This window comes from Hyperolius riggenbachi, chromosome 5, assembly GCF_040937935.1.
Source record: "Hyperolius riggenbachi isolate aHypRig1 chromosome 5, aHypRig1.pri, whole genome shotgun sequence".
Taxonomy (NCBI): domain Eukaryota; kingdom Metazoa; phylum Chordata; class Amphibia; order Anura; family Hyperoliidae; genus Hyperolius; species Hyperolius riggenbachi.
This window is the reverse complement of record NC_090650.1, coordinates 448,746,026-448,773,399: the sequence shown is the minus strand read 5'-3', so window position 1 is coordinate 448,773,399 and position 27,374 is coordinate 448,746,026. Positions and strand designations below refer to the sequence as shown.

The window sequence follows — 27,374 nt, the reverse complement described above, 5'->3', positions numbered from 1 at the left end:
AGACTGCACACGCCAAGACAGCCGCCAGACTGCACACGCCAAGACAGCCGCCAGACTGCACACGCCAAGACAGCCGCCAGACTGCACACGCCAAGACAGCCGCCAGACTGCACACGCCAAGAGAGCCGCCAGACTGCACACGCCAAGACAGCCGCCAGACTGCACACGCCAAGACAGCCGCCAGACTGCACACGCCAAGACAGCCGCCAGACTGCACACGCCAAGAGAGCCGCCAGACTGCACACGCCAAGAGAGCCGCCAGACTGCACACGCCAAGAGAGCCGCCAGACTGCACACGCCAAGACAGCCGCCAGACTGCACACGCCAAGACAGCCGCCAGACTGCACACGCCAAGACAGCCGCCAGACTGCACACGCCAAGACAGCCGCCAGACTGCACACGCCAAGACAGCCGCCAGACTGCACACGCCAAGACAGCCGCCAGACTGCACACGCCAAGACAGCCGCCAGACTGCACACGCCAAGACAGCCGCCAGACTGCACACGCCAAGAGAGCCGCCAGACTGCACACGCCAAGACAGCCGCCAGACTGCACACGCCAAGACAGCCGCCAGACTGCACACGCCAAGACAGCCGCCAGACTGCACACGCCAAGACAGCCGCCAGACTGCACACGCCAAGACAGCCGCCAGACTGCACACGCCAAGACAGCCGCCACACTGCACACGCCAAGACAGCCGCCACACTGCACACGCCAAGACAGCCGCCACACTGCACACGCCAAGACAGCCGGCAGACTGCACACGCCAAGACAGCCGCCAGACTGCACACGCCAAGAGAGACGCCAGACTGCACACGCCAAGAGAGACGCCAGACTGCACACGCCAAGACAGCCGGCAGACTGCACACGCCAAGACAGCCGGCAGACTGCACACGCCAAAAGAGCAGCCAGACTGCACACGCCAAGAGAGCAGCCAGACTGCACACGCCAAGAGAGACGCCAGACTGCACACGCCAAGAGAGCCGCCAGACTGCACACGCCAAGAGAGCCGCCAGACTGCACACGCCAAGAGAGCCGCCAGACTGCACACGCCAAGACAGCCGCCAGACTGCACACGCCAAGACAGCCGCCAGACTGCACACGCCAAGACAGCCGCCAGACTGCACACGCCAAGACAGCTGCCAGACTGCACACGCCAGGAGAGCCGCCAGACTGCACACGCCAAGAGAGCCGCCAGACTGCACACGCCAAGACAGCCGCCAGACTGCACACGCCAAGACAGCCGCGAGACTGCACACGCCAAGACAGCCGCCACACTGCACACGCCAAGAGAGCCGCCAGACTGCACACGCCAAGAGAGCCGCCAGACTGCACACGCCAAGAGAGCCGCCAGACTGCACACGCCAAGAGAGACGCCAGACTGCACACGCCAAGACAGCCGCCAGACTGCACACGCCAAGAGAGCAGCCAGACTGCACACGCCAAGACAGCCGCCAGACTGCACACGCCAAGAGAGCCGCCAGACTGCACACGCCAAGACAGCCGCCACACTGCACACGCCACGACAGCCGCCAGACTGCACACGCCAAGACAGCCGCCAGACTGCACACGCCAAGAGAGCCGCCAGACTGTACACGCCAAGAGAGCCGCCAGACTGCACACGCCAAGACAGCTGCCAGACTGCACACGCCAAACAGCACACCAAGAGAGCCGCCAGACTGCACACGCCAAGAGAGCCGCCAGACTGCACACGCCAAGAGAGCCGCCAGACTGCACACGACAAGAGAGCCGCCAGACTGCACACGCCAAGACAGCCGCCAGACTGCACACGCCAAGAGAGCCGCCAGACTGCACACGCCAAGAGAGCCGCCAGACTACACACGCCAAGACAGCCGCCAGACTGCACACGCCAAGACAGCCGCCAGACTGCACACGCCAAGACAGCCGCCAGACTGCACACGCCAAGAGAGCCTCCAGACTGCACACGCCAAAAAAGCCGCCAGACTGCACACGCCAAGACAGCCGCCAGACTGCACACGCCAAGACAGCCGCCAGACTGCACACGCCAAGAGAGCCGCCAGACTGCACACGCCAAGAGAGCCGCCAGACTGCACACGCCAAGACAGCCGCCAGACTGCACACGCCAAGACAGCCGCCAGACTGCACACGCCAAGACAGCCGCCAGACTGCACACGCCAAGAGAGCCGCCAGACTGCACACGCCAAGACAGCCGCCAGACTGCACACGCCAAGACAGCCGCCAGACTGCACACGCCAAGAGAGCCGCCAGATTGCACACGCCAAGACAGCCGCCAGACTGCACACGCCAAGACAGCCGCCAGACTGAGCCGCCAGACTGCACACGCCAAGACAGCCGCCAGACTGCACACGCCAAGACAGCCGCCAGACTGCACACGCCAAGACAGCCGCCAGACTGCACACGCCAAGACAGCCGCCAGACTGCACACGCCAAGACAGCCGCCAGACTGCACACGCCAAGACAGCCGCCAGACTGCAAACGCCAAGACAGCCGCCAGACTGCACACGCCAAGACAGCCGCCAGACTGCACACGCCAAGAGAGCCGCCAGACTGCACACGCCAAGACAGCCGCCAGACTGCACACGCCAAGAGAGCCGCCAGACTGCACACGCCAAGACAGCCGCCAGAATGCACACGCCAAGACAGCCGCCAGAATGCACACGCCAAGACAGCCGCCAGACTGCACACGCCAAGACAGCCGCCAGACTGCACACGCCAAGACAGCCGCCAGACTGCACACGCCAAGACAGCCGCCAGACTGCACACGCCAAGACAGCCGCCAGACTGCACACGCCAAGACAGCCGCCAGACTGCACACGCCAAGACAGCCGCCAGACTGCACACGCCAAGACAGCCGCCAGACTGCACACGCCAAGACAGCCGCCAGACTGCACACGCCAAGAGAGCCGCCAGACTGCACACGCCAAGAAAGCCGCCAGACTGCACACGCCAAGACAGCCGCCACACTGCACACGCCAAGACAGCCGCCACACTGCACATGCCAAGACAGCCGCCACACTGCACACGCCAAGACAGCCGCCACACTGCACACGCCAAGACAGCCGCCAGACTGCACACGCCAAGACAGCCGCCAGACTGCAGCCGCCAAGACAGCCGGCAGACTGCACACGCCAAGACAGCCGCCGGACTGCACACGCCAAGAGAGACGCCAGACTGCACACGCCAAGACAGCCGCCAGACTGCACACGCCAAGACAGCCGCCACACTGCACACGCCAAGACAGCCGGCAGACTGCACACGCCAAGACAGCCGCCGGACTGCACACGCCAAGAGAGACGCCAGACTGCACACGCCAAGAGAGACGCCAGACTGCACACGCCAAGACAGCCGGCAGACTGCACACGCCAAGACAGCCGGCAGACTGCACACGCCAAAAGAGCAGCCAGACTGCACACGCCAAGAGAGCAGCCAGACTGCACACGCCAAGAGAGACGCCAGACTGCACACGCCAAGAGAGACGCCAGACTGCACACGCCAAGAGAGACGCCAGACTGCACACGCCAAGAGAGCCGCCAGACTGCACATGCCAAGAGAGCCGCCAGACTGCACACGCCAAGACAGCTGCCAGACTGCACACGCCAGGAGAGCCGCCAGACTGCACACGCCAAGAGAGCCGCCAGACTGCACACGCCAAGAGAGCCGCCAGACTGCACACGCCAAGACAGCCGCCAGACTGCACACGCCAAGACAGCCGCCAGACTGCACACGCCAAGAGAGCCGCCAGACTGCACACGCCAAGAGAGCCGCCAGACTGCACACGCCAAGAGAGCCGCCAGACTGCACACGCCAAGAGAGCCGCCAGACTGCACACGCCAAGACAGCCGCCAGACTGCACACGCCAAGACAGCCGCCACACTGCACACGCCAAGACAGCCACCACACTGCACACGCCAAGACCGCCGCCAGACTGCACACGCCAAGACAGCCGCCAGACTGCACACGCCAAGAGAGCCGCCAGACTGTACACGCCAAGAGAGCCGCCAGACTGCACACGCCAAGACAGCTGCCAGACTGCACACGCCAAACAGCACACCAAGAGAGCCGCCAGACTGCACACGCCAAGAGAGCCGCCAGACTGCACACGCCAAGAGAGCCGCCAGACTGCACACGCCAAGAGAGCCGCCAGACTGCACACGCCAAGACAGCCGCCAGACTGCACATGCCAAGACAGCCGCCAGACTGCACACGCCAAGACAGCCGCCAGACTGCACACGCCAAGAGAGCCGCCAGACTGCACACGCCAAGAGAGCCGCCAGACTGCACACGCCAAGACAGCCGCCAGACTGCACACGCCAAGAGAGCCGCCAGATTGCACACGCCAAGACAGCCGCCAGACTGCACACGCCAAGACAGCCGCCAGACTGCACACGCCAAGACAGCCGCCAGACTGCACACGCCAAGACAGCCGCCAGACTGCACACGCCAAGACAGCCGCCAGACTGCACACGCCAAGACAGCCGCCACACTGCACACGCCAAGACAGCCGCCACACTGCACACGCCAAGACAGCCGCCACACTGCACACGCCAAGACAGCCGCCGGACTGCACACGCCAAGAGAGACGCCAGACTGCACACGCCAAGAGAGACGCCAGACTGCACACGCCAAGACAGCCGGCAGACTGCACACGCCAAGACAGCCGGCAGACTGCACACGCCAAAAGAGCAGCCAGACTGCACACGCCAAGAGAGCAGCCAGACTGCACACGCCAAGAGAGCAGCCAGACTGCACACGCCAAGAGAGACGCCAGACTGCACACGCCAAGAGAGACGCCAGACTGCACACGCCAAGAGAGCCGCCAGACTGCACACGCCAAGAGAGCCGCCAGACTGCACACGCCAAGAGAGCCGCCAGACTGCACACGCCAAGACAGCCGCCAGACTGCACACGCCAAGACAGCTGCCAGACTGCACATGCCAGGAGAGTCGCCAGACTGCACACGCCAAGAGAGCCGCCAGACTGCACACGCCAAGACAGCCGCCAGACTGCACACGCCAAGACAGCCGCCAGACTGCACACGCCAAGACAGCCGCCAGACTGCACACGCCAAGACAGCCAGACTGGACACGCCAAGAGAGCTGCCAGACTGCACACGCCAAGAGAGCCGCCAGACTGCACACGCCAAGAGAGCCGCCAGACTGCATACGCCAAGACAGCCGCCAGACTGCACACGCCAAGACAGCTGCCAGACTGCACACGCCAAGAGAGCCGCCAGACTGCACACGCCAAGACAGCCGCCAGACTGCATACGCCAAGACAGCCGCCAGACTGCACACGCCAAGAGAGCCGCCAGACTGCACACGCCAAGACAGCCGCCACACTGCACACGCCAAGACAGCCGCCAGACTGCACACGCCAAGACAGCTGCCAGACTGCACACGCCAAGACAGCCGCCAGACTGCACACGCCAAGAGAGCCGCCAGACTGGACACGCCAAGAGAGCTGCCAGACTGCACACGCCAAACAGAACACCAAGAGAGCCGCCAGACTGCACACGCCAAGAGAGCCGCCAGACTGCACACGCCAAGAGAGCCGCCAGACTGCACACGCCAAGAGAGCCGCCAGACTGCACACGCCAAGAGAGCCGCCAGACTGCACACGCCAAGAGAGCCGCCAGACTGCACACGCCAAGAGAGCTGCCAGACTGCACACGCCAAGACAGCCGCCAGACTGCACAGCCCCTTCCCCGCACAGCCACTCTGCACAGCCTTCCTAGTACAGCCACTCTGCACAGCCTTCCCCATACAGCCAGTCCGTACAGCCTTCACCATACAGCCAGTCCGCATAGACCCTTCTCCGTACAGCCAGTCTGCACAGCCCCTTCTCTGTACTGCCAGTCCCCACAGCCTTCCCCATACAGCCAGTCCGCACAGCCCCTATCCCATACAGCCAGTCCGCACAGCGACAGCCAGTCACAAGTTACAGGCCCACTTGATGCAGGAAGCAGAGGCAGATGCAGAACAAGATATAACTTACAAATCGGGTCTCTCTGCCAACGAGGGGACAGGATCGAGGAGCCTGACGTGGCAGAACAAAGTCAGGTCACGTGATGTGTGCACACAGGAAGTCAGTGCACATGGTATAATGTACACAGGAAGTCAGCGCACATGGCATAATGTACACAGGAAGTCACCGCACATGGTATAATGTACACAGGAAGTCAGCGCACATGGTATAATGTACACAGGAAGTCAGCGCACATGGTATAATGTACACAGGAAGACAGCGCACATGGTATAATGTACACAAGAAGTCAGCGCACACGGTATAATGTACACAGGAAGTCAGCGCACATGGTATAATGTACATAGGTAGTTAGCACACACGGTATAATGTACACAGGAAGTCAGCGCACACGGTATAATGTACACAGGAAGTCAGCGCACACTGTATAATGTACACAGGAAGTCAGCGCACGTGGTATAATGTACATAGGAAGTCAGCGCACATGGCATAATGTACACAGGAAGTCAGCGCACATGGTATAATGTACACAGGAAGTTAGCACACACGGTATAATGTACACAGGAAGTCAGCGCACACGGTATAATGTACACAGGAAGTTAGCACACATAGTATAATGTACACAGGAAGTCAGCGCACATGGCATAATGTACACAGGAAGTCAGCGCACATGGTACAATGTACACAGGAAGTTAGCACACACGGTATAATGTACACAGGAAGTCAGCGCACACGGTATAATGTACACAGGAAGTTAGCACACACGGTATAATGTACACAGGAAGTCAGCGCACATGGTATAATGTACACAGAAATATCCTGTGCATGCAGACATTGCCCTATTCATGTGTGTCTGCCCGCCACCTCATGTACGCCAACACGCCCACCACCCCATGTACGCCAACACACCCGCCACCTCATGTACGCCAACACCCCTGCCACCTCATGTACGCCAACACGCCCACCACCCCATGTACGCCAACACACCCGCCACCTCATGTACGCCAACACGCCCGCCACCTCATGTACGCCAACACGCCCACCACCTCATGTACGCCAACACACCCGCCACCTCATGTACGCCAACACGCCCACCACCCCATGTACGCCAACGCGCCCGCCACCTCATGTACGCCAACACGCCCACCACCCCATGTACGCCAACACATGTACGCCAACACCCCTGCCACCTCATGTACGCCAACACGCCCACCACCCCATGTACGCCAACACGCCCGCCACCTCATGTACGCCAACACGCCCGCCACCTCATGTACGCCAACACGCCCACCACCCCATGTACGCCAACACGCCCGCCACCTCATGTACGCCAACACCCCTGCCACCTCATGTACGCCAACACGCCTGCCACCCCATGTACGCCAACACGCCCACAACCCCATGTACACCAATACGCCCGCCACCTCATGTACGCCAACACGCCCGCCACCTCATGTACGCCAACACGCCCACCACCCCATGTACGCCAACACGCCCACCACCCCATGTACACCAACACGCCCGCCACCCCATGTACGCCATCACGCCCGCCACCCCATATACTGTACGCCAACACGCCCGCCACCCCATATACTGTACGCCAACACGCCCGCCACCCCATGTACACCCCTTGTACCCCATGTATACCCACCCGATGTACATCACCCTATACCCGTCACCCCATGTACTGTATGTCAGTCTGTCGCTGCCCACAACACACATTATTCATATAACAAGTACAATAAAGGAACTCTCTCACCTTCGGCACGCCAGGGCTGCAGGGGGAACTCGGCACTTCTCTTTTATTTCCAGTTGTATAATCTCCTGAGGGTGTCTGCAAGGCAGAAAGTACACAGGTCACACAGGATACAAGCCCAACTACAGATGCAGAGCATCCATCACTGCACTCAGAGCCAATCAGAGGATCCATGCACAGGACGTAGCCACGCCCACATCATGTGACTGCCGCCGACACAACCTGCAGAACATCAACAGAACAGCCATGCACAGGACGTAGCCACGCCCACATCATGTGACTGTCGCCGACACAACCTGCAGATCATCAACAGAACAGCCATGCACAGGACAAAGCCACGCCCACATCATGTGACTGTCGCCAACACAACCTGCAGAACATCAACAGAACAGCCATGCACAGGACAAAGCCACGCCCACATCATGTGACTGTCGCCGACACAACCTGCAGAACATCAACAGAACAGCCAAGCACAGGACGTAGCCACGCCCACATCATGTGACTGCCGCCGACACATCCTGCAGAACATCAACAGAACAGCCATGCACAGGACGTAGCCACGCCCACATCATGTGACTGTCGCCGACACAACCTGCAGATCATCAACAGAACAGCCATGCACAGGACAAAGCCACGCCCACATCATGTGACTGTCGCCAACACAACCTGCAGAACATCAACAGAACAGCCATGCACAGGACAAAGCCACGCCCACATCATGTGACTGTCGCCGACACAACCTGCAGAACATCAACAGAACAGCCATGCACAGGACGTAGCCACGCCCACATCATGTGACTGTCGCCGACACAACCTGCAGATCATCAACAGAACAGCCATGCACAGGACGTAGCCACGCCCACATCATGTGACTGTCGCCGACACAACCTGCAGATCATCAACAGAACAGCCATGCACAGGACGTAGCCACGCCCACATCATGTGACTGTCGCCGCCACAACCTGCAGATCATCAACAGAACAGCCATGCACAGGACAAAGCCACGCCCACATCATGTGACTGTCGCCAACACAACCTGCAGAACATCAACAGAACAGCCAAGCACAGGACGTAGCCACGCCCACATCATGTGACTGTCGCCAACACAACCTGCAGAACATCAACAGAACAGCCATGCACAGGACGTAGCCACGCCCACATCATGTGACTGTCGCCGCCACAACCTGCAGATCATCAACAGAACAGCCATGCACAGGACAAAGCCACGCCCACATCATGTGACTGTCGCCAACACAACCTGCAGAACATCAACAGAACAGCCAAGCACAGGACGTAGCCACGCCCACATCATGTGACTGTCGCCGCCACAACCTGCAGATCATCAACAGAACAGCCATGCACAGGACAAAGCCACGCCCACATCATGTGACTGTCGCCAACACAACCTGCAGAACATCAACAGAACAGCCAAGCACAGGACGTAGCCACGCCCACATCATGTGACTGTCGCCGCCACAACCTGCAGATCATCAACAGAACAGCCATGCACAGGACAAAGCCACGCCCACATCATGTGACTGTCGCCAACACAACCTGCAGAACATCAACAGAACAGCCAAGCACAGGACGTAGCCACGCCCACATCATGTGACTGTCGCCAACACAACCTGCAGAACATCAACAGAACAGCCAAGCACAGGACGTAGCCACACCCACATCATGTGACTGTCGCCGACACAACCTGCAGATCATCAACAGAACAGCCAAGCACAGGACGTAGCCACGCCCACATCATGTGACTGTCGCTGACACAACCTGCAGATCATCAACAGAACAGCCAAGCACAGGACGTAGCCACGCCCACATCATGTGACTGTCTCTGACACAACCTGCAGAACATCAACAGAACAGCCATGTGCAGGACGTAGCCACGCCCACATCATGTGACTGTCTCTGACACAACCTGCAGAACATCAACAGAACAGCCATGTGCAGGACAAAGCCAGGCCCACATCATGTGACTCTGCATCCCCGACACAACCTGCAGAACAGCCATGCACAAGACATAGCCACGCCCACATCATGTGACTCTCTGCCCAATGAACAGGCTGATGTACTACACCGCAGGGCTGGCAGAAGGAAACACACAAGTCTCATAGTTTGGTTGAAAAAAGACATTTGTCCATCAAGTCCAACCAGAAAATAAATAAATAAAATAATAATAATTAAAACATCCTAAACCTGCACATATCCCAGTTGATCCAGGGGAAGGCAAAAAAAAACCTTACAAGGCCTGGGCCAATTAGCCTTAAAAGGGAAAATTTCCTTCCCGACTCCAGATGGCAGTCAGATAAATCCCTGGATCAACTCTTCCGGGAATTACCTAATAATTATAGCCGTGGATGCCCTTCAATGCAAGGAAAGCATCTAAGCCCCCTTTAAATGCAGATATAGAGTTTGCCATAACGACTACCTGAGGTAAGATTTTAACTACTCTCACTGTAAAGGACCTCTTTCTAAATAGATGGCAAAAACTTTTCCTCCATACGCAAATCATGTCCCCTTGTCCATCATACAACCCTGGGGACAAAAAGCTCATCTGCCAAGCTTTTGTATTGCCCTCTGATATACACGGTAATCAGGTCACCTCTCAGTTGCCTTTTTCCCCCCCTGCATTATCCCATACTCCAGATGTGGCCTCACAAGTGATTTATACAGAGGGAGTAGTGTGTGCCCCTCCCCCTGCATCATGTCTCCTCCCCCTGCATCATATCTCCTCCCCCTGCATTATCCCATACTCCAGATGTAGCCTCACAAGTGATTTTTACAGAGGGAGTAGTGTGTGCCCCTCCCCCTGCATCATGTCCCCTCCCCCCACATCACGTCCCCTCCCCCTGCATTATCCCATACTCCAGATGTGGCCTCACAAGTGATTTATACAGAGGGAGTAGTGTGTGCCCCTCCCCCTGCATCATGCCCCCTCCCCCTGCGTTATCCCATACTCCAGATGTGGCCTCACAAGTGATTTATACAGAGGGAGTAGTGTGTGCCCCTCCCCCTGCATCATGTCCCCTCCCCCGCATTATCCCATACTCCAGATGTGGCCTCACAAGTGATTTATACAGAGGGAGTAGTGTGTGCCCTTCCCCCTGCATCCTGTCCCCTCCCCCTGCATCCTGTCCCCTCCCTCAACATCATGCCCCCTCCCTCTACATCATGCCCCCTCCCCCTACATCATATCTCCTCCCCCTGCATTATCCCATACTCCAGATGTGGCCTCACAAGTGATTTATACAGATGGAGTAGTGTCTGCCCCTCCCCCTGCATCATGTCCCTGCCCCCACATCATGCCCCTTCCCCTACATGATGTCCCCTCCCCCGCTTTATCCCATACTCCAGATGTGGCCTCACAAGCGATTTACACAGAGGGAGTAGTGTGTGCCCCTCCCCCTGCATCATGTCCCCTCCCCCACATTATCCCATACTGCAGATGTGGCCTCACAAGTGATTTATACAGAGGGAGTAGTGTGTGCCCCTCCCCCTGCATCATGTCCCCTCCCTCTGCATTATCCCATACTCCAGATGTGGCCTCACAAGTGATTTATATAGAGGAAGTAGTGTGTGCCCCTCCCCCTGCATTATGTCCCCGCCCCCCACATCATGCCGCCTTCATCATGTCCCCTCCCCCGCGTTATCCCATACTCCAGATGTGGCCTCACAAGTGATTTATACAGAAGCAGTAGTGTGTGCCCCTCCCCCTGCATCATGTCCCCTCCCCCTGCATCATCCCATACTCCAGATGTGGCCTCACAAGTGATTTATACAGAGGGAGTAGTGTGTGCCCTTCCCCCTGCATCCTGTCCCCTCCCCCTGCATCCTGTCCCCTCCCTCAACATCATGCCCCCTCCCTCTACATCATGCCCCCTCCCCCTACATCATATCTCCTCCCCCTGCATTATCCCATACTCCAGATGTGGCCTCACAAGTGATTTATGCAGATGGAGTAGTGTCTGCCCCTCCCCCTGCATCATGTCCCTGCCCCCACATCATGCCCCTTCCCCTACATGATGTCCCCTCCCCCGCTTTATCCCATACTCCAGATGTGGCCTCACAAGCGATTTATACAGAGGGAGTAGTGTGTGCCCCTCCCCCTGCATCATGTCCCCTCCCTCTGCATTATCCCATACTCCAGATGTGGCCTCACAAGTGATTTATACAGAGGGAGTAGTGTGTGCCCCTCCCCCTGCATTATGTCCCCGCCCCCCACATCATGCCGCCTTCATCATGTCCCCTCCCCCGCGTTATCCCATACTCCAGATGTGGCCTCACAAGTGATTTATACAGAAGCAGTAGTGTGTGCCCCTCCCCCTGCATCATGTCCCCTCCCCCTGCATCATGTCCCCTCCCCCGCATTATCCCATACTCCAGATGTGGCCTCACAAGTGATTTATACAGAGGGAGTAGTGTGTGCCCTTCCCCCTGCATCCTGTCCCCTCCCCCTGCATCCTGTCCCCTCCCCCTACATCATATCTCCTCCCCCTGCATTATCCCATACTCCAGATGTAGCCTCACAAGTGATTTATACAGAGGGAGTAGTGTGTGCCCCTCCCCCAGCATCATGTCCCCTCCCCCTGCATTATCCCATACTCCAGATGTAGCCTCACAAGTGATTTATACAGAGGGAGTAGTGTGTGCCCCTCCCCCTGCATCATGCCCCCTCCCCCTACATCATATCTCCTCCCCCTGCATTATCCCATACTCCAGATGTAGCCTCACAAGTGATTTATACAGAGGGAGTAGTGTGTGCCCCTCCCCCTGCATCATGTCCCCTCCCCCTGCATTATCCCATACTCCAGATGTAGCCTCACAAGTGATTTATACAGAGGGAGTAGTGTGTGTCCCTCCCCCTGCATCATGTCCCCTCCCCCTGCATCATGTCCCCTCCCCCTGCATTATCCCATACTCCAGATGTGGCCACACAAGTGATTTATACAGAGGGAGTAGTGTGTGCCCCTCCCCTGCATCATGTCCCCTCCCCCTGCATCATGTCTCCTCCCCCTGCATTATCCCATACTCCAGATGTGGCCTCACAAGTGATTTATACAGAGGGAGTAGTGTGTGCCCTTCCCCCTGCCCCCTCCCCTGCATCCTGTCCCCTCCCTCAACATCATGCCCCCTCCCTCTACATCATGCCCCCTCCCCCTACATCATATCTCCTCCCCCTGCATTATCCCATACTCCAGATGTGGCCTCTCAAGTGATTTATACAGAGGGAGTAGTGTGTGCCCCTCCCCCTGCATCATGTCCCCTCCCCCTACATCATGCCCTCTCCCCCTACATCATATCTCCTCCCCCTACATCACGTCCCCTCCCCCACATTATCCCATACTCCAGATGTGGCCTCACAAGTGATTTATACAGAGGGAGTAGTGTGTGCCTCTCCCCCTACATCATGTCCCCTCCCCCTGCATCATGTCCCCTCCCCCACATTACCCCATACTCCAGATGTGGCCTCACAAGTGATTTATACAGAGGGAGTAGTGTGTGCCCCTCACCCTGCATCATGTCCCCTCCCCCTGCATCATGTCCCCTCCCCCACATTATCCCATACTCCAGATGTGGCCTCACAAGTGATTTATACAGAGGGAGTAGTGTGTGCCCCTCCCCCTGCATCATGTCCCCTCCCTCCGCATCATGTCCCCTCCCCCCGCATTATCCCATACTCCAGATGTGGCCTCACAAGTGATTTACACAGAGGGAGTAGTGTGTGCCCCTCCCCCTGCATCATGTCCCCTCCCCCTATATCACGTCCCCTCCCCCACATTATCCCATACTCCAGATGTGGCCTCACAAGTGATTTACACAGAGGGAGTAGTGTGTGCCCCTCCCCCTGCATCATGTCCCCTCCCCCTACATCACGTCCCCTCCCCCTGCATCATGTCCCCTCCCCCTGCATCATGTCCCCTCCCCCCACATCACGTCCCCTCCCCCTGCATTATCCCATACTCCAGATGTGGCCTCACAAGTGATTTATACAGAGGGAGTAGTGTGTGCCCCTCCCCCTGCATCCTGTCCCCTCCCCCTGCATCATGTCCCCTCCCCCCACATCACGTCCCCTCCCCCTGCATTATCCCATACTCCAGATGTGGCCTCACAAGTGATTTATACAGAGGGAGTAGTGTGTGCCCCTCCCCCTGCATCCTGTCCCCTCCCCCTGCATCATGTCCCCTCCCCCCACATCACGTCCCCTCCCCCTGCATTATCCCATACTCCAGATGTGGCCTCACAAGTGATTTACACAGAGGGAGTAGTGTGTGCCCCTCCCCCTGCATCACGTCCCCTCCCCCACATTATCCCATACTCCAGATGTGACCTCACAAGTGATTTATACAGAGGGAGTAATATATTAGCATCTTGAGATATTATTTCCCTTTTTATGCATCCCAGAATTGTATTTGCTGTAGCTGCTGCTGCTTGGCATTGTATATGATGACCTAACTTGTTATCAACCAGTATTCCTAAGTCTTTCTCCAAGTCTGATGTTCCCGGCTGTATGATATTTATTTTATATAATGATCTACCATTGGTCCGTCCCAGGTGCATGTCCAGGTCTTCTTTTTTCTTATTTACTGTGTTCAGTAGTAACAAATAATGCTATTAGAAAGATATGAAGTATTACAAATACCAGGGCTGTGGAGTCAGAGTCGGGAAAAAATGCACCGACTCCGACTCCTAACGAATTTAAACTGTAATTAAAATCGAAAATATGATAAAATGTTCTATTTCTCAGATAATAGTCATCATAAATAATTTATATATACAGTAATAGCTGTGCTTAGTCCACAAAAATAAAACAAACCAATCAAAATTAGTTACTTGTGCTGCTTCAATAAAGCAGTCCCCGTATTTTTAAAGTCAGATATACATATCTGATTGTGACTGTATATATGATGTGTACACAGGAATCTCTTATATATACTAAATAACATCTCTGCTGTAAGAATAAAGCCTGATGTGTAGCTGTGTCACTAATAGAGATGGTCAATGAGATGGAAATAATTCTGCATTGATGCTGATTTATGCAAAAGTATGCACTCCCTTTTGCTGATGAAATCAAATAATTTGATATGTTGTTAAAATTCGGTTTGGTGACTACAAATTAAATGGTACCTGATAAGGATGAAAAGGAAAGTTTTATACATACCTGGGGCTTCCTCCAGCCCCCTTCAGGCTAATCAGTCCCTCGCTGTCCTCCTCCACCACCTGGAACTTCTGCTATAAGTCCTGGTAATTCAGCCAGTCAGCGCAGTCCGGCCGCATGCCGCTTCCACAGCCAGGAGCGTTCTGCACCTGCGCAATAGTGCTGCGCAGGTGTAGTACGCTCCCGGCGGTGGAGTGTGTGCATGCGCACTATGCCAGACTGGCTCAAGTACCTGGACTCATAGCAGAAGATCCAGGTGGCGGAGGAGGACAGCGAGGGACTGATTAGCCTGAGGGGGGGCTGGAGGTAGCCCCAGGTATGCATAAAACTTTAATTTCATCTGTCTCAGGTTTACTTTGTTACACAGTAGTACTATACTCTACATATGCACTCCCCACAGAGCTGCAGGGAATCCACTGAGAATGTTGTGCACATTGTACACAGAGGTGTTATCTGTCACCCATAAACCTGGTTCAGATTGTGCATGAAGAATGTGTAATAGAGGAAGAATCTCCTCATTCCCTTGCAGAGTACCTGCACATCACTCTTACATGTACCCACAGTTACATTGCCTAGGGCCTGATAGATGTTCAGATTGTGCATGAAGAATGTGTAATAGAGGAAGAATCTCCTCATTCCCTTGCAGAGTACCTGCACATCACTCTTACATGTACCCACAGTTACATTGCCTAGGGCCTGATAGATGTTCAGATTGTGCATGAAGAATGTGTAATAGAGGAAGAATCCCCTCATTCTCCTGTAGAGTACCTGCACATCACTCTTACATGTACCCACAGTTACATTGCCTAGGGTCTAATCCATGTTCAGATTGTGCATGAAGAATGTGTAATAGAGGAAGAATCTCCTCATTCCCCTGCAGAGTACCTGCACATCACTCTTACATGTACCCACAGTTACATTGCCTAGGGCCTGATCCATGTTCAGATTGTGCATGAAGAATGTGTAATAGAGGAAGAATCTCCTCATTCCCCTGCAGAGTACCTGCACATCACTCTTAAATGTACCTACAGTTACATTGCCTAGGGCCTGATAGATGTTCTTTGTTCCGGTTTGTACCTTCTACAAGTACTCATACCAAGGACTAGTTTTAGTCTATGACTAAAGGGAATAAATATGGCATATGTATGTCTACATATCCTTCTCACTTCAGTTGTCTTGTAAAATTCCTAAGCGTTGGCAGTTAAGAGACGAATTACATGTTACATACTTTCAATCAACAAGATTGTAATATGCAAACTAGAAGAGTCGGAGTCGAGGAGTCGGTGGAATCCTAAACTGAGGAGTCGGAGGATTTTTGTACCGACTCCACAACCCAGACAAATACAAGTTTATTTTTATTCCTTTTGCTTTGCCTGATAGTACAACATTAAACTTGTCAGCAGACAAGGGCTTTGCTTTACTACTGTGGTAAAGAACATTACAAATGCTAAGCCTTTCAGATCAGGTGACACAAACCAGGATTATAAACATGTCACTGATAACCCAGCCTTCTCATTCTCTCAGGAGGAGGAGCTTATCTTCAGGCGGTCTATAAAAAGCCCGAGCGTCCAACCAGCAGGGTTATCGCCAAACAAATCCCTCATCTTCTCTAGAAGTTACACTTAATATTTTTCCTCGTGGGGCAAACGAAAAAATAAAATATTTGTATACAATGAATAAAAATGTACAGAAGATATATCCTTATATTCCCTCCAATGACCGCTTAATATCAAAAAGATGCAACTGACATTAATTTGCACAATCCAAAGCTATCAACGTATGCCACGTGTAGTTGGGGTCCACATCTCAGTTGTAGATGGAGTTTGGGGTGTTGGGTCATCACTTGGAGATTCCATATATGCCAGATGTGGATGCCACATCTCAGTTGTGGATGGAGTTTGGGGTGTTGGGTCATCACTTGGAGATTCCATATATGCCAGATGTGGATGCCACATCTCAGTTGTAGATGGAGTTTGGGGTGTTGGGTCATCACTTGGAGATACCATATATGCCAGATGTAGATGCCACATCTCAGTTGTAGATGGAGTTTGGGGTGTTGGGTCATCACTTGGAGATTCCATATATGCCAGATGTGGATGCCACATCTCAGTTGTAGATGGAGTTTGGGGTGTTGGGTCATCACTTGGAGATTCCATATATGCCAGATGTGGATGCCACATCTCAGTTGTAGATGGAGTTTGGGGTGTTGGGTCATCACTTGGAGATACCATATATGCCAGATGTGGATGCCACATCTCAGTTGTAGATGGAGTTTGGGGTGTTGGGTCATCACTTGGAGATTCCATATATGCCAGATGTGGATGCCACATCTCAGTTGTAGATGGAGTTTGGGGTGTTGGGTCATCACTTGGAGATTCCATATATACCAGATGTAGATGCCACATCTCAGTTGTAGATGGAGTTTGGGGTGTTGGGTCATCACTTGGAGATTCCATATATACCAGATGTAGATGCCAACTCTCAGTTGTAGATGGAGTTTGGGGTGTTGGGTCATCACTTGGAGATTCCATATATGCCAGATGTGGATGCCACATCTCAGTTGTGGATGGAGTTTGGGGTGCCAGGTCAACAGCTGAAGATACTGGAACACTACCTACAGATGCCACATGTAGGTAGTATCCACATCAACTCTGTGTTCACATCCCTTGGTTCACACCTATCTTCATAGAACAATAATAAATACAGCAGAGTGGGAGGGAAATCCTAAGGGCCTGTTTCCACTTGTTGCTGCACGCGTCAGTGAGACGCGCGGCGGCACTTCTGGGTGTGCGGGATCGCAGGTGAATCCCAGAATCCTATGGGATTCGCAGCCTCCCGTAGGAAATCTGTGGCCAGTGTCGGCCGAATTGCTAGGGCGAGCGATTCAGCCGGTGATGCCATAGTTTCCTATGGCAGAGTTTCCTCGCGCGATTTGCCTGTGGGGAAACTCTGCGGATTCTGAGCAGTTTCCGATCCAGTGGAAACGGGCCCTAACAGAAGCCAAGGACAGGTGAACAGAGCTAGGAACCAGCATCCAAGTCCACAAACAATACAGGGAGCCCATGTCTAAAGCCGTGACCACATCTCTTCCACTTTGTGGTGGAAAATACAGACATACATCCAAGTAATGAAAAGGAGTAAATATTGCAATTTTCCAGTGATATGAATATTACCCAACCCATGAAAAAGCAGCAAAGAACAGGGACACTTTCATGCAGGGCTGTGGAGTCGGTACAAAAATCTCCAGGTACCCAAAATGGCTCCGACTCCGACTCCAGGTACTCAAAATGGCTCTGACTCCTTAGTATAATACTTCTCAGGGCTATGGATTTTGTACAAAAATAATCCGACTCCCTAGTTCATGAAACCACAGACTCCGACTCCAGGTACCCAAAATGGCTCAGACTCCGACTCCAGGTACTCAAAATGGCTCTGACTCCTTAGTATAATACTTCTCAGGGCTATGGATTTTGTACAAAAATAATCCGACTCCCTAGTTCATGAAACCACAGACTCCGACTCCAGGTACCCCAAATTGCTCCAACTCTACAGCCCTGCTTTCATGTCCTAATGGAAATTTCACCCGATTCAGGAGAAGAAAGAAATTCAGCAAGTTGCAGCCATAAGCAGCTTGGCTTTGATGGTCTCATCCGAATTCCATTACTGGGTTAGCAGAGATTTGCATGTTACAGAAAAAAACCTGATTATTATTATTGTGTACTCAAATGATTATCATATTCTGACGTGTCAAGATCCCGAATATGCGGAAACATAAGTTTTGGGTGGACTGAACTTAGCCGGAAGGTCTTCAGAATACATGGATCATTGAGGAAATCGGTGTCTTTGGCATGTAATTCATTCTCCAAGTGATGCTGTTACTGTTTCCAGAATAGCCTGTGTGTCGGCAGACAGGAACTCTACTCAGTGGTTTATTTGTGGTTTAAGGGCCTCATAACTTTGCCTCCTTGCAGAGACTAACTTGGCTGGACAGCTGGGCTTCCACCTGCCAAGACCCATCAGCCAGAGGCCATTCCTCCAGCTATGAGCCCCTGTTCTGAGTGTTATCCTGACATGAAAACAGCCAACATACAAGCAGGTGTCTCACAAGAGAAACAATGACCTGACCTCCAGACTATCTACTGGGCCAAAAGACACAGATGCCTGCACGGGTGCTCCGAGTTCTCACAGCTTTCTGCAACGCTGAGGAGAACATGTACCTCACTGTAAGGCTGTGTTCCCACTTGTGCCAGACAACGTGTGGCCAGCGGGAGTGGACCGTGTAGTGGCCAGCAGAAGACAATGGTCCGTCTGTAGCCTGGGGCAGATATGTCACCCCCTATAGGCTATATGGGGTAACACATGCACCTGCCCCACAGAAGTGCGGCCCCCTTACTGCAAATATTGCAGCTTGACAAGTGTGAACGGCTCCGATTTGTAAAAATGTCCGTTCTCAGCTCAAGTGGGAACAGAGGCTAAAATACATGCGTTCCTTCTGAGATAAAACCCAAATGTTGGTCAATATTAAATGTTTTTAGCATCTATTAACTCCCTTTTCTTTGTTTTTCTTGATTCTTCTTTTGTGGCCTTAAAGAAATAAAGGCCGAGTGCTGCATGTGATGCTGTGATCTGCGTGTACTTTTATTTGCAGTAATGGTAACTTCTGGAGAAATGACCTTCATCAAATCCAGAACATACAGATTCAACGTTCCCATTTCTGAATGCCTCGTCTTCCATACAGATTATCACACATATAAAGGTGGAAGTCTGCTTTGTGAAGGATGCTGGATTCCTCTCGGCCTGGTCGGTAACATGATGGATATCTTCGAGTTCTCTGCATCTCGAAAAGTCAGATGGTTTGTCCAATTCCTATTTGTGACTTGAAGACAATGGAGAGCCCAGCAGTTTGGCCCCTGAGGAAGCTGCTTACCACCAAACGGCCGACAGGCTTATTCCCCCCACTACTATGCCTCACTGTCTGCACCCAGCTGAAGAATAAAGGTGCTTTTATGGGAAGGTGAAAATCCTCGGTCGGCTTCTTCTTTGATTAAGTTACAACTCCACTCATGCCGGGTCCACCACTTTTCTATACACACCAGAAATTTGATGAAAGTAGAACAAAGCCAGAAGCTTCCTGTATCCTTCCACTCGTGGCCTACACAAAACCTTCTATTTGTGGCTTCAGCACAATTTAATTAGTGTTTTTTCTTGCTTTTATTTGTGGGACCATGACTATACTAGTGACAATACTTGCTGGACATGGCCATACCAGGGGGCCGTGGCTAAACTGGTAATAATACTTGGTGGACATGGCCATACCAGGGGACCATGGCCATACTGGTGACAATACTTGCTGGACATGGCCATACCAGCGGACCGTGGCCATACTGGTGACAATACTTGCTGGACGTGACCATACCAAGGGACCGTGGCCATACTGGTGACAATACTTGTTGGACATGGCCATACCAGGGGGCCGTGGCTATACTGGTAATAATATTTGGTGGACATGGCCATATGGGGGCATTGTGGCTATACTGTTGGCAAAGCTTAGTGAACATTGTTAGTTTGGAAGACTAATAGAAAAACTTGGTAGACAAGGCCATACTGGGGCATTGTGGACATATTTTGTTGCAATACTTGATGGACATGATCATACTTGTGGCAATACTTTATAGACATACTGGGGGACCATAGCTATACTGGTGACAAAGCTTGGTGGACATGGCCATACTGAAGGCAATGCCTGGTGGACATGGCCATACTGGAGGAAATGCTTGGTGAACATGGCCATACTGGAGGCAATGCTTGGTGGACACGGTCATACTGGTGGCAATGCTTAGTGGACATGGCCATACTGGAGGCAATGCTTGGTGGACATGGCCATACTGGAGGCAATGCTTGCTGGACATGGCCGTACTGGAGGCAATGCCTGGTGGACATGACCATACTGGAGGCAATGCTTGGTGAACATGGCCATACTGGAGGCAATGCTTGATGGACACGGTCATACTGGTGGCAATGCTTGGTGGACATGACCATACTGGTGGCAATGCTTGGTGGACACAACCATGCTTGATGGACATGATCATACTTGTGGCAATGCTTTATAGACATAGTCATACTGGTGGCAATGCTTTGCGGACACGGCCATACTAGTGGCAATGCTTGGTGGACATGGCCATACTGGGTGACCATGGCTACACTGGCTGTTGTGGACATTATATCGGTAAAGGAGAGATTTGACTGCACTGGTTCTTGGCAGGACTTACACTTGGGTCTACACATTTAAGTATTAGGTGGTGAATATAATAATAATAATCTGAATACTTGTATAGCGCTTTTCTCCTGTCTGAATCAAAGCCCTGAAGAGCTGCGGCCACTGGGACACGCTCAAGAGGACACGCTGCAGTTTTCGGGAGTCTTGCCTTGAACTCAATACTGAATAGGTACTGACCCCCGCCAGGATTCCAACCCTGGTCTCCGATGTCAGAGGCAGTGCCCTTAACCAGAACACTATACAGCCACCAATGTTCTTTGTATAATCTGGCTCCATCCACAGGAAGCATCCCCATTGCCACCTTGATCATCAAATCTTTGGAATTATAACCTTGGAGAACAACATTTGATCAAGCTGTTATTTTCAAACAGATGAAGACATACATTTGGCAAGTCTGTAGTCCTTATTGACCCCCCCCCCCCCCTCCCCAAATCAAACACAGAGCATTTGAGCATATAAAACCCCATTCAGATGCTCAACGAAAGTCTTTTAAATGCACAATTATCAAACGTCTTTCGTTGGTAAAGCAAGTTGAAACAACAAAAAAAGTTGTTTGCTATTGTTCAAACAACTGATAAGACGCAGCTCAATTCAATCCAACTGTTGGCCTGATTTGAGCTGGACAAACTCAGGCAGATTTCAGGAACCAGCCTGTGATACCAACTCCAATCTGAGGAAAAACTCAAACGTTCTCCACCATCTGTGATTTGGACTTGGCTGCCTGTTGCTGGGATTTGTCCAGCCTCGCCTTAAAGAGAAAACACGAAGGCCATACATGACACACGTGAAGATTACATGCCAGAATCGTGACAAGCAGCAGCCAGAAGACAATGTATGTAGAGACGGGAGGCCTAACTGACAGGTACACTGCACACAATAATTCAGGGCTAGACACACAGAACCTTGTGCCCCCCCCCATCCCTCTGCCACTGTGTCCAGCATGTGACAATGCCAGCTGACAGGTACACTGCACACAATAATTCAGGGACAGAGACACACAGAACCTTGTGCCCCCCCCCCCCCCATCCCTCTGCCACTACGCCCAGCATGTGACAATGCCAGCTGACAGGTACACTGCACACAATAATTCAGGGACAGACACACACAGAACCTTGTGCCCCCCCCCCCCCCCCCATCCCTCTGCCACTGTGTCCAGCATGTGACAATGCCAGCTGACAGGTACACTGCACACAATAATTCAGGGACAGACACACAGAACATTGGCATGTGCCCCCATCCCTCTGCCACTACGCCCAGCATGTGACAATGCCAGCTGACAGGTACACTGCACACAATAATTCAGGGACAGACACACACAGAACCTTGTGCCCCCCCCCCCATCCCTCTGCCACTGTGTCCAGCATGTGACAATGCCAGCTGACAGGTACACTGCACACAATAATTCAGGGACAGACACACAGAACATTGGCATGTGCCCCCATCCCTCTGCCACTACGCCCAGCATGTGACAATGCCAGCTGACAGGTACACTGCACACAATAATTCAGGGACAGACACACAGAACCTTGTGCCCCCCCCCATCCCTCTGCCACTGTGTCCAGCATGTGACAATGCCAGCTGACAGGTACACTGCACACAATAATTCAGGGACAGAGACACACAGAACATTGGCATGTGCCCCCATCCCTCTGCCACTACGCCCAGCATGTGACAATGCCAGCTGACAGGTACACTGCACACAATAATTCAGGGACAGACACACAGAACCTTGTGCCCCCCCCCATCCCTCTGCCACTGTGTCCAGCATGTGACAATGCCAGCTGACAGGTACACTGCACACAATAATTCAGGGACAGAGACACACAGAACATTGGCATGTGCCCCCCCCCCCATCCCTCTGCCACTGTGTCCAGCATGTGACAGGTACACTGCACACAATAATTCAGGGACAGACACACAGAACCTTGTGCCCCCCCCCCCCCCCCCCATCCCTCTGCCACTACGCCCAGCATGTGACAATGCCAGCTGACAGGTACACTGCACACAATAATTCAGGGACAGACACACACAGAACCTTGTGCCCCCCCCCCCCCATCCCTCTGCCACTGTGTCCAGCATGTGACAATGCCAGCTGACAGGTACACTGCACACAATAATTCAGGGACAGAGACACACAGAACCTTGTGCCCCCATCCCCCCCCCATCCCTCTGCCACTGTGCCCAGCATGTGACAATACCAGCTGACAGGTACACTGCACACAATAATTCAGGGACAGACACACACAGAACCTTGTGCCCCCATCCCCCCCCCATCCCTCTGCCACTGTGTCCAGCATGTGACAATGCCAGCTGACAGGTACACTGCACACAATAATTCAGGGACAGACACACACAGAACCTTGTGCCCCCCCCCCCATCCCTCTGCCACTGTGCCCAGCATGTGACAATGCCAGCTGACAGGTACACTGCACACAATAATTCAGGGACAGAGACACACAGAACCTTGTGCCCCCCCCCCCCCATCCCTCTGCCACTGTGTCCAGCATGTGACAATGCCAGCTGACAGGTACACTGCACACAATAATTCAGGGACAGACACACACAGAACATTGGCATGTGCTCCCATCCCCCCCCCATCCTTCTGCCACTGTGTCCAGCATGTGACAATGCCAGCTGACAGGTACACTGCACACAATAATTCAGGGACAGACACACAGAACCTTGTGCCCCCCCCCATCCCTCTGCCACTGTGTCCAGCATGTGACAATGCCAGCTGACAGGTACACTGCACACAATAATTCAGGGACAGACACACACAGAACCTTGTGCCCCCCCCCCCCCCATCCCTCTGCCACTGTGTCCAGCATGTGACAATGCCAGCTGACAGGTACACTGCACACAATAATTCAGGGACAGACACACAGAACATTGGCATGTGCCCCCATCCCTCTGCCACTACGCCCAGCATGTGACAATGCCAGCTGACAGGTACACTGCACACAATAATTCAGGGACAGACACACAGAACATTGGCATGTGCCCCCATCCCTCTGCCACTACGCCCAGCATGTGACAATGCCAGCTGACAGGTACACTGCACACAATAATTCAGGGACAGACACACAGAACATTGGCATGTGCCCCCCCCCCATCCCTCTGCCACTGTGTCCAGCATGTGACAATGCCAGCTGACAGGTACACTGCACACAATAATTCAGGGACAGACACACAGAACCTTGTGCCCCCCCCCCATCCCTCTGCCACTACGCCCAGCATGTGACAATGCCAGCTGACAGGTACACTGCACACAATAATTCAGGGACAGACACACAGAACATTGGCATGTGCCCCCATCCCTCTGCCACTACGCCCAGCATGTGACAATGCCAGCTGACAGGTACACTGCACACAATAATTCAGGGACAGACACACAGAACATTGGCATGTGCCCCCATCCCTCTGCCACTACGCCCAGCATGTGACAATGCCAGCTGACAGGTACACTGCACACAATAATTCAGGGACAGACACACAGAACCTTGTGACCCCCCCCCCCCATCCCTCTGCCACTACGCCCAGCATGTGACAATGCCAGCTGACAGGTACACTGCACACAATAATTCAGGGACAGACACACAGAACCTTGTGCCCCCCCCCCCCCCATCCCTCTGCCACTACGCCCAGCATGTGACAATGCCAGCTGACAGGTACACTGCACACAATAATTCAGGGACAGACACACACAGAACCTTGTGCCTCCCCCCCCCCCCCATCCCTCTGCCACTACGCCCAGCATGTGACAATGCCAGCTGACAGGTACACTGCACACAATAATTCAGGGACAGACACACAGAACATTGGCATGTGCCCCCCCCCCCCCCATCCCTCTGCCACTGTGTCCAGCATGTGACAATGCCAGCTGACAGGTACACTGCACACAATAATTCAGGGACAGACACACAGAACCTTGTGACCCCCCCCATCCCTCTGCCACTACGCCCAGCATGTGACAATGCCAGCTGACAGGTACACTGCACACAATAATTCAGGGACAGACACACACAGAACCTTGTGCCCCCCCCCCCCCATCCCTCTGCCACTGTGCCCAGCATGTGACAATGCCAGCTGACAGGTACACTGCACACAATAATTCAGGGACAGACACACAGAACCTTGTGCCCCCCCCCCCATCCCTCTGCCACTGTGTCCAGCATGTGACAATGCCAGCTGACAGGTACACTGCACACAATAATTCAGGGACAGACACACACAGAACCTTGTGCCCCCCCCCCATCCCTCTGCCACTGTGCCCAGCATGTGACAATGCCAGCTGACAGGTACACTGCACACAATAATTCAGGGACAGACACACACAGAACCTTGTGCCCCCCCCCCCATCCCTCTGCCACTGTGCCCAGCATGTGACAATGCCAGCTGACAGGTACACTGCACACAATAATTCAGGGACAGACACACAGAACATTGGCATGTGCCCCCATCCCTCTGCCACTACGCCCAGCATGTGACAATGCCAGCTGACAGGTACACTGCACACAATAATTCAGGGACAGACACACAGAACCTTGTGCCCCCCCCCCCCCCCCCAATCCCTCTGCCACTACGCCCAGCATGTGACAATGCCAGCTGACAGGTACACTGCACACAATAATTCAGGGACAGACACACACAGAACCTTGTGCCCCCCCCCCCCATCCCTCTGCCACTGTGCCCAGCATGTGACAATGCCAGCTGACAGGTACACTGCACACAATAATTCAGGGACAGACACACACAGAACCTTGTGCCCCCCCCCCATCCCTCTGCCACTGTGCCCAGCATGTGACAATGCCAGCTGACAGGTACACTGCACACAATAATTCAGGGACAGACACACAGAACATTGGCATGTGCCCCCCCCCCCCATCTCTCTGCCACTGTGTCCAGCATGTGACAATGCCAGCTGACAGGTACACTGCACACAATAATTCAGGGACAGACACACACAGAACCTTGTGCCCCCCCCCCATCCCTCTGCCACTGTGCCCAGCATGTGACAATGCCAGCTGACAGGTACACTGCACACAATAATTCAGGGACAGACACACAGAACATTGGCATGTGCCCCCCCCCCCCATCTCTCTGCCACTGTGTCCAGCATGTGACAATGCCAGCTGACAGGTACACTGCACACAATAATTCAGGGACAGACACACAGAACATTGGCATGTGCCCCCCCCCCCCCATCCCTCTGCCACTGTGTCCAGCATGTGACAATGCCAGCTGACAGGTACACTGCACACAATAATTCAGGGACAGACACACACAGAACCTTGTGCCCCCCCCCCCCCCCATCCCTCTGCCACTACAGTTAGCATGTGACACGTGATATGCATGCTTTAAAGACAACACGCGTGCAAAACCACACACAAACGTGTTGCTTGCCTTCTTGCAGGAGAACACGTTGGTCTTCAGGACCCCTGATGTGCCATATCCAGTAGGAGGCCCCCCGAGAGTGACTCCAGCAGCCCCCGCTCGTTTCTTGTTGGCCAAGACAAAGGGGTTCTCGCTGAAGAGTATGGACTGGCAGTCCACAAGCACCTCCTCTGACTCCGCCTTATCAGACGCCGTTCCAGACCCCCCGGGCTCCGCCACAGGGGCTTCTGGAACTTGTGGGAGTGGATAGGTTACTGAGTGCAGGGCAGGAAGGCAGGATGGACCATTGGCTACCACTGTAGGGACAGGGTGGACAAGGGCCACTGGGACAGGAGGGCAGGCTGTGTCCATTTCCAGAGGGAGCTGAAAGAGGAACAGAGGGAGGAGGAGAGAGGAGGCCGAGGCAGAGACAATGGGGGTAAATGGGGAACAGGAAGTGGTGATACAACACGGACCAGGAGGGTAAGGGAGTGACAGAGAAGGGTATTCATACAGGAGAGGAGGCAGGAGGCGGTGCAATGTGGGGAAGGGGTACAACAGGTGGGTGCAGGGAAGGGCAACAATCAGGGGAGGGGGGTGCAGGGAAGGGCAACAAGCAGGGGAGGGGGGTGCAGGGAAGGGCAACAAACGGGGGAGGGGGGCGCAGGGAAGGGCAACAAGCGGGGGAGGGGAGGAGAAGTCATCAGATAAGGAGGAAAAAGCAGAGGCGTCTGATAATACCACAACATGTGAATCATGTAGGTTACCTCATGCTGCACTACATAGACCAGCAGCAGCAGCAGCAGCAGGGGGAGGTAGGA

The 27,374-nt window shown here is 53.9% G+C and overlaps 1 protein-coding gene across 13 annotated transcripts in view; it reads right to left on the bottom strand.

Annotated features, from left to right (window-relative positions):
* SCRIB (scribble planar cell polarity protein) overlaps positions 1-27,374 on the bottom strand; it is a 399,297-nt gene that overhangs the window by 90,040 nt on the left and 281,883 nt on the right. For 10 of the 13 annotated variants that reach the window (XM_068238215.1, XM_068238207.1, XM_068238205.1 and 7 more), the window contains 3 exons: positions 26,584-26,937; positions 7,745-7,819; positions 5,998-6,039 (listed from right to left, as the gene is read on the bottom strand). In XM_068238215.1, the coding sequence (XP_068094316.1) occupies positions 5,998-6,039; positions 7,745-7,819; positions 26,584-26,937 (471 nt within the window). The remainder of the gene's footprint in view (positions 1-5,997; positions 6,040-7,744; positions 7,820-26,583; positions 26,938-27,374) is intronic. The other 3 variants (XM_068238208.1, XM_068238218.1, XM_068238219.1) reach the window with 3 other exon arrangements.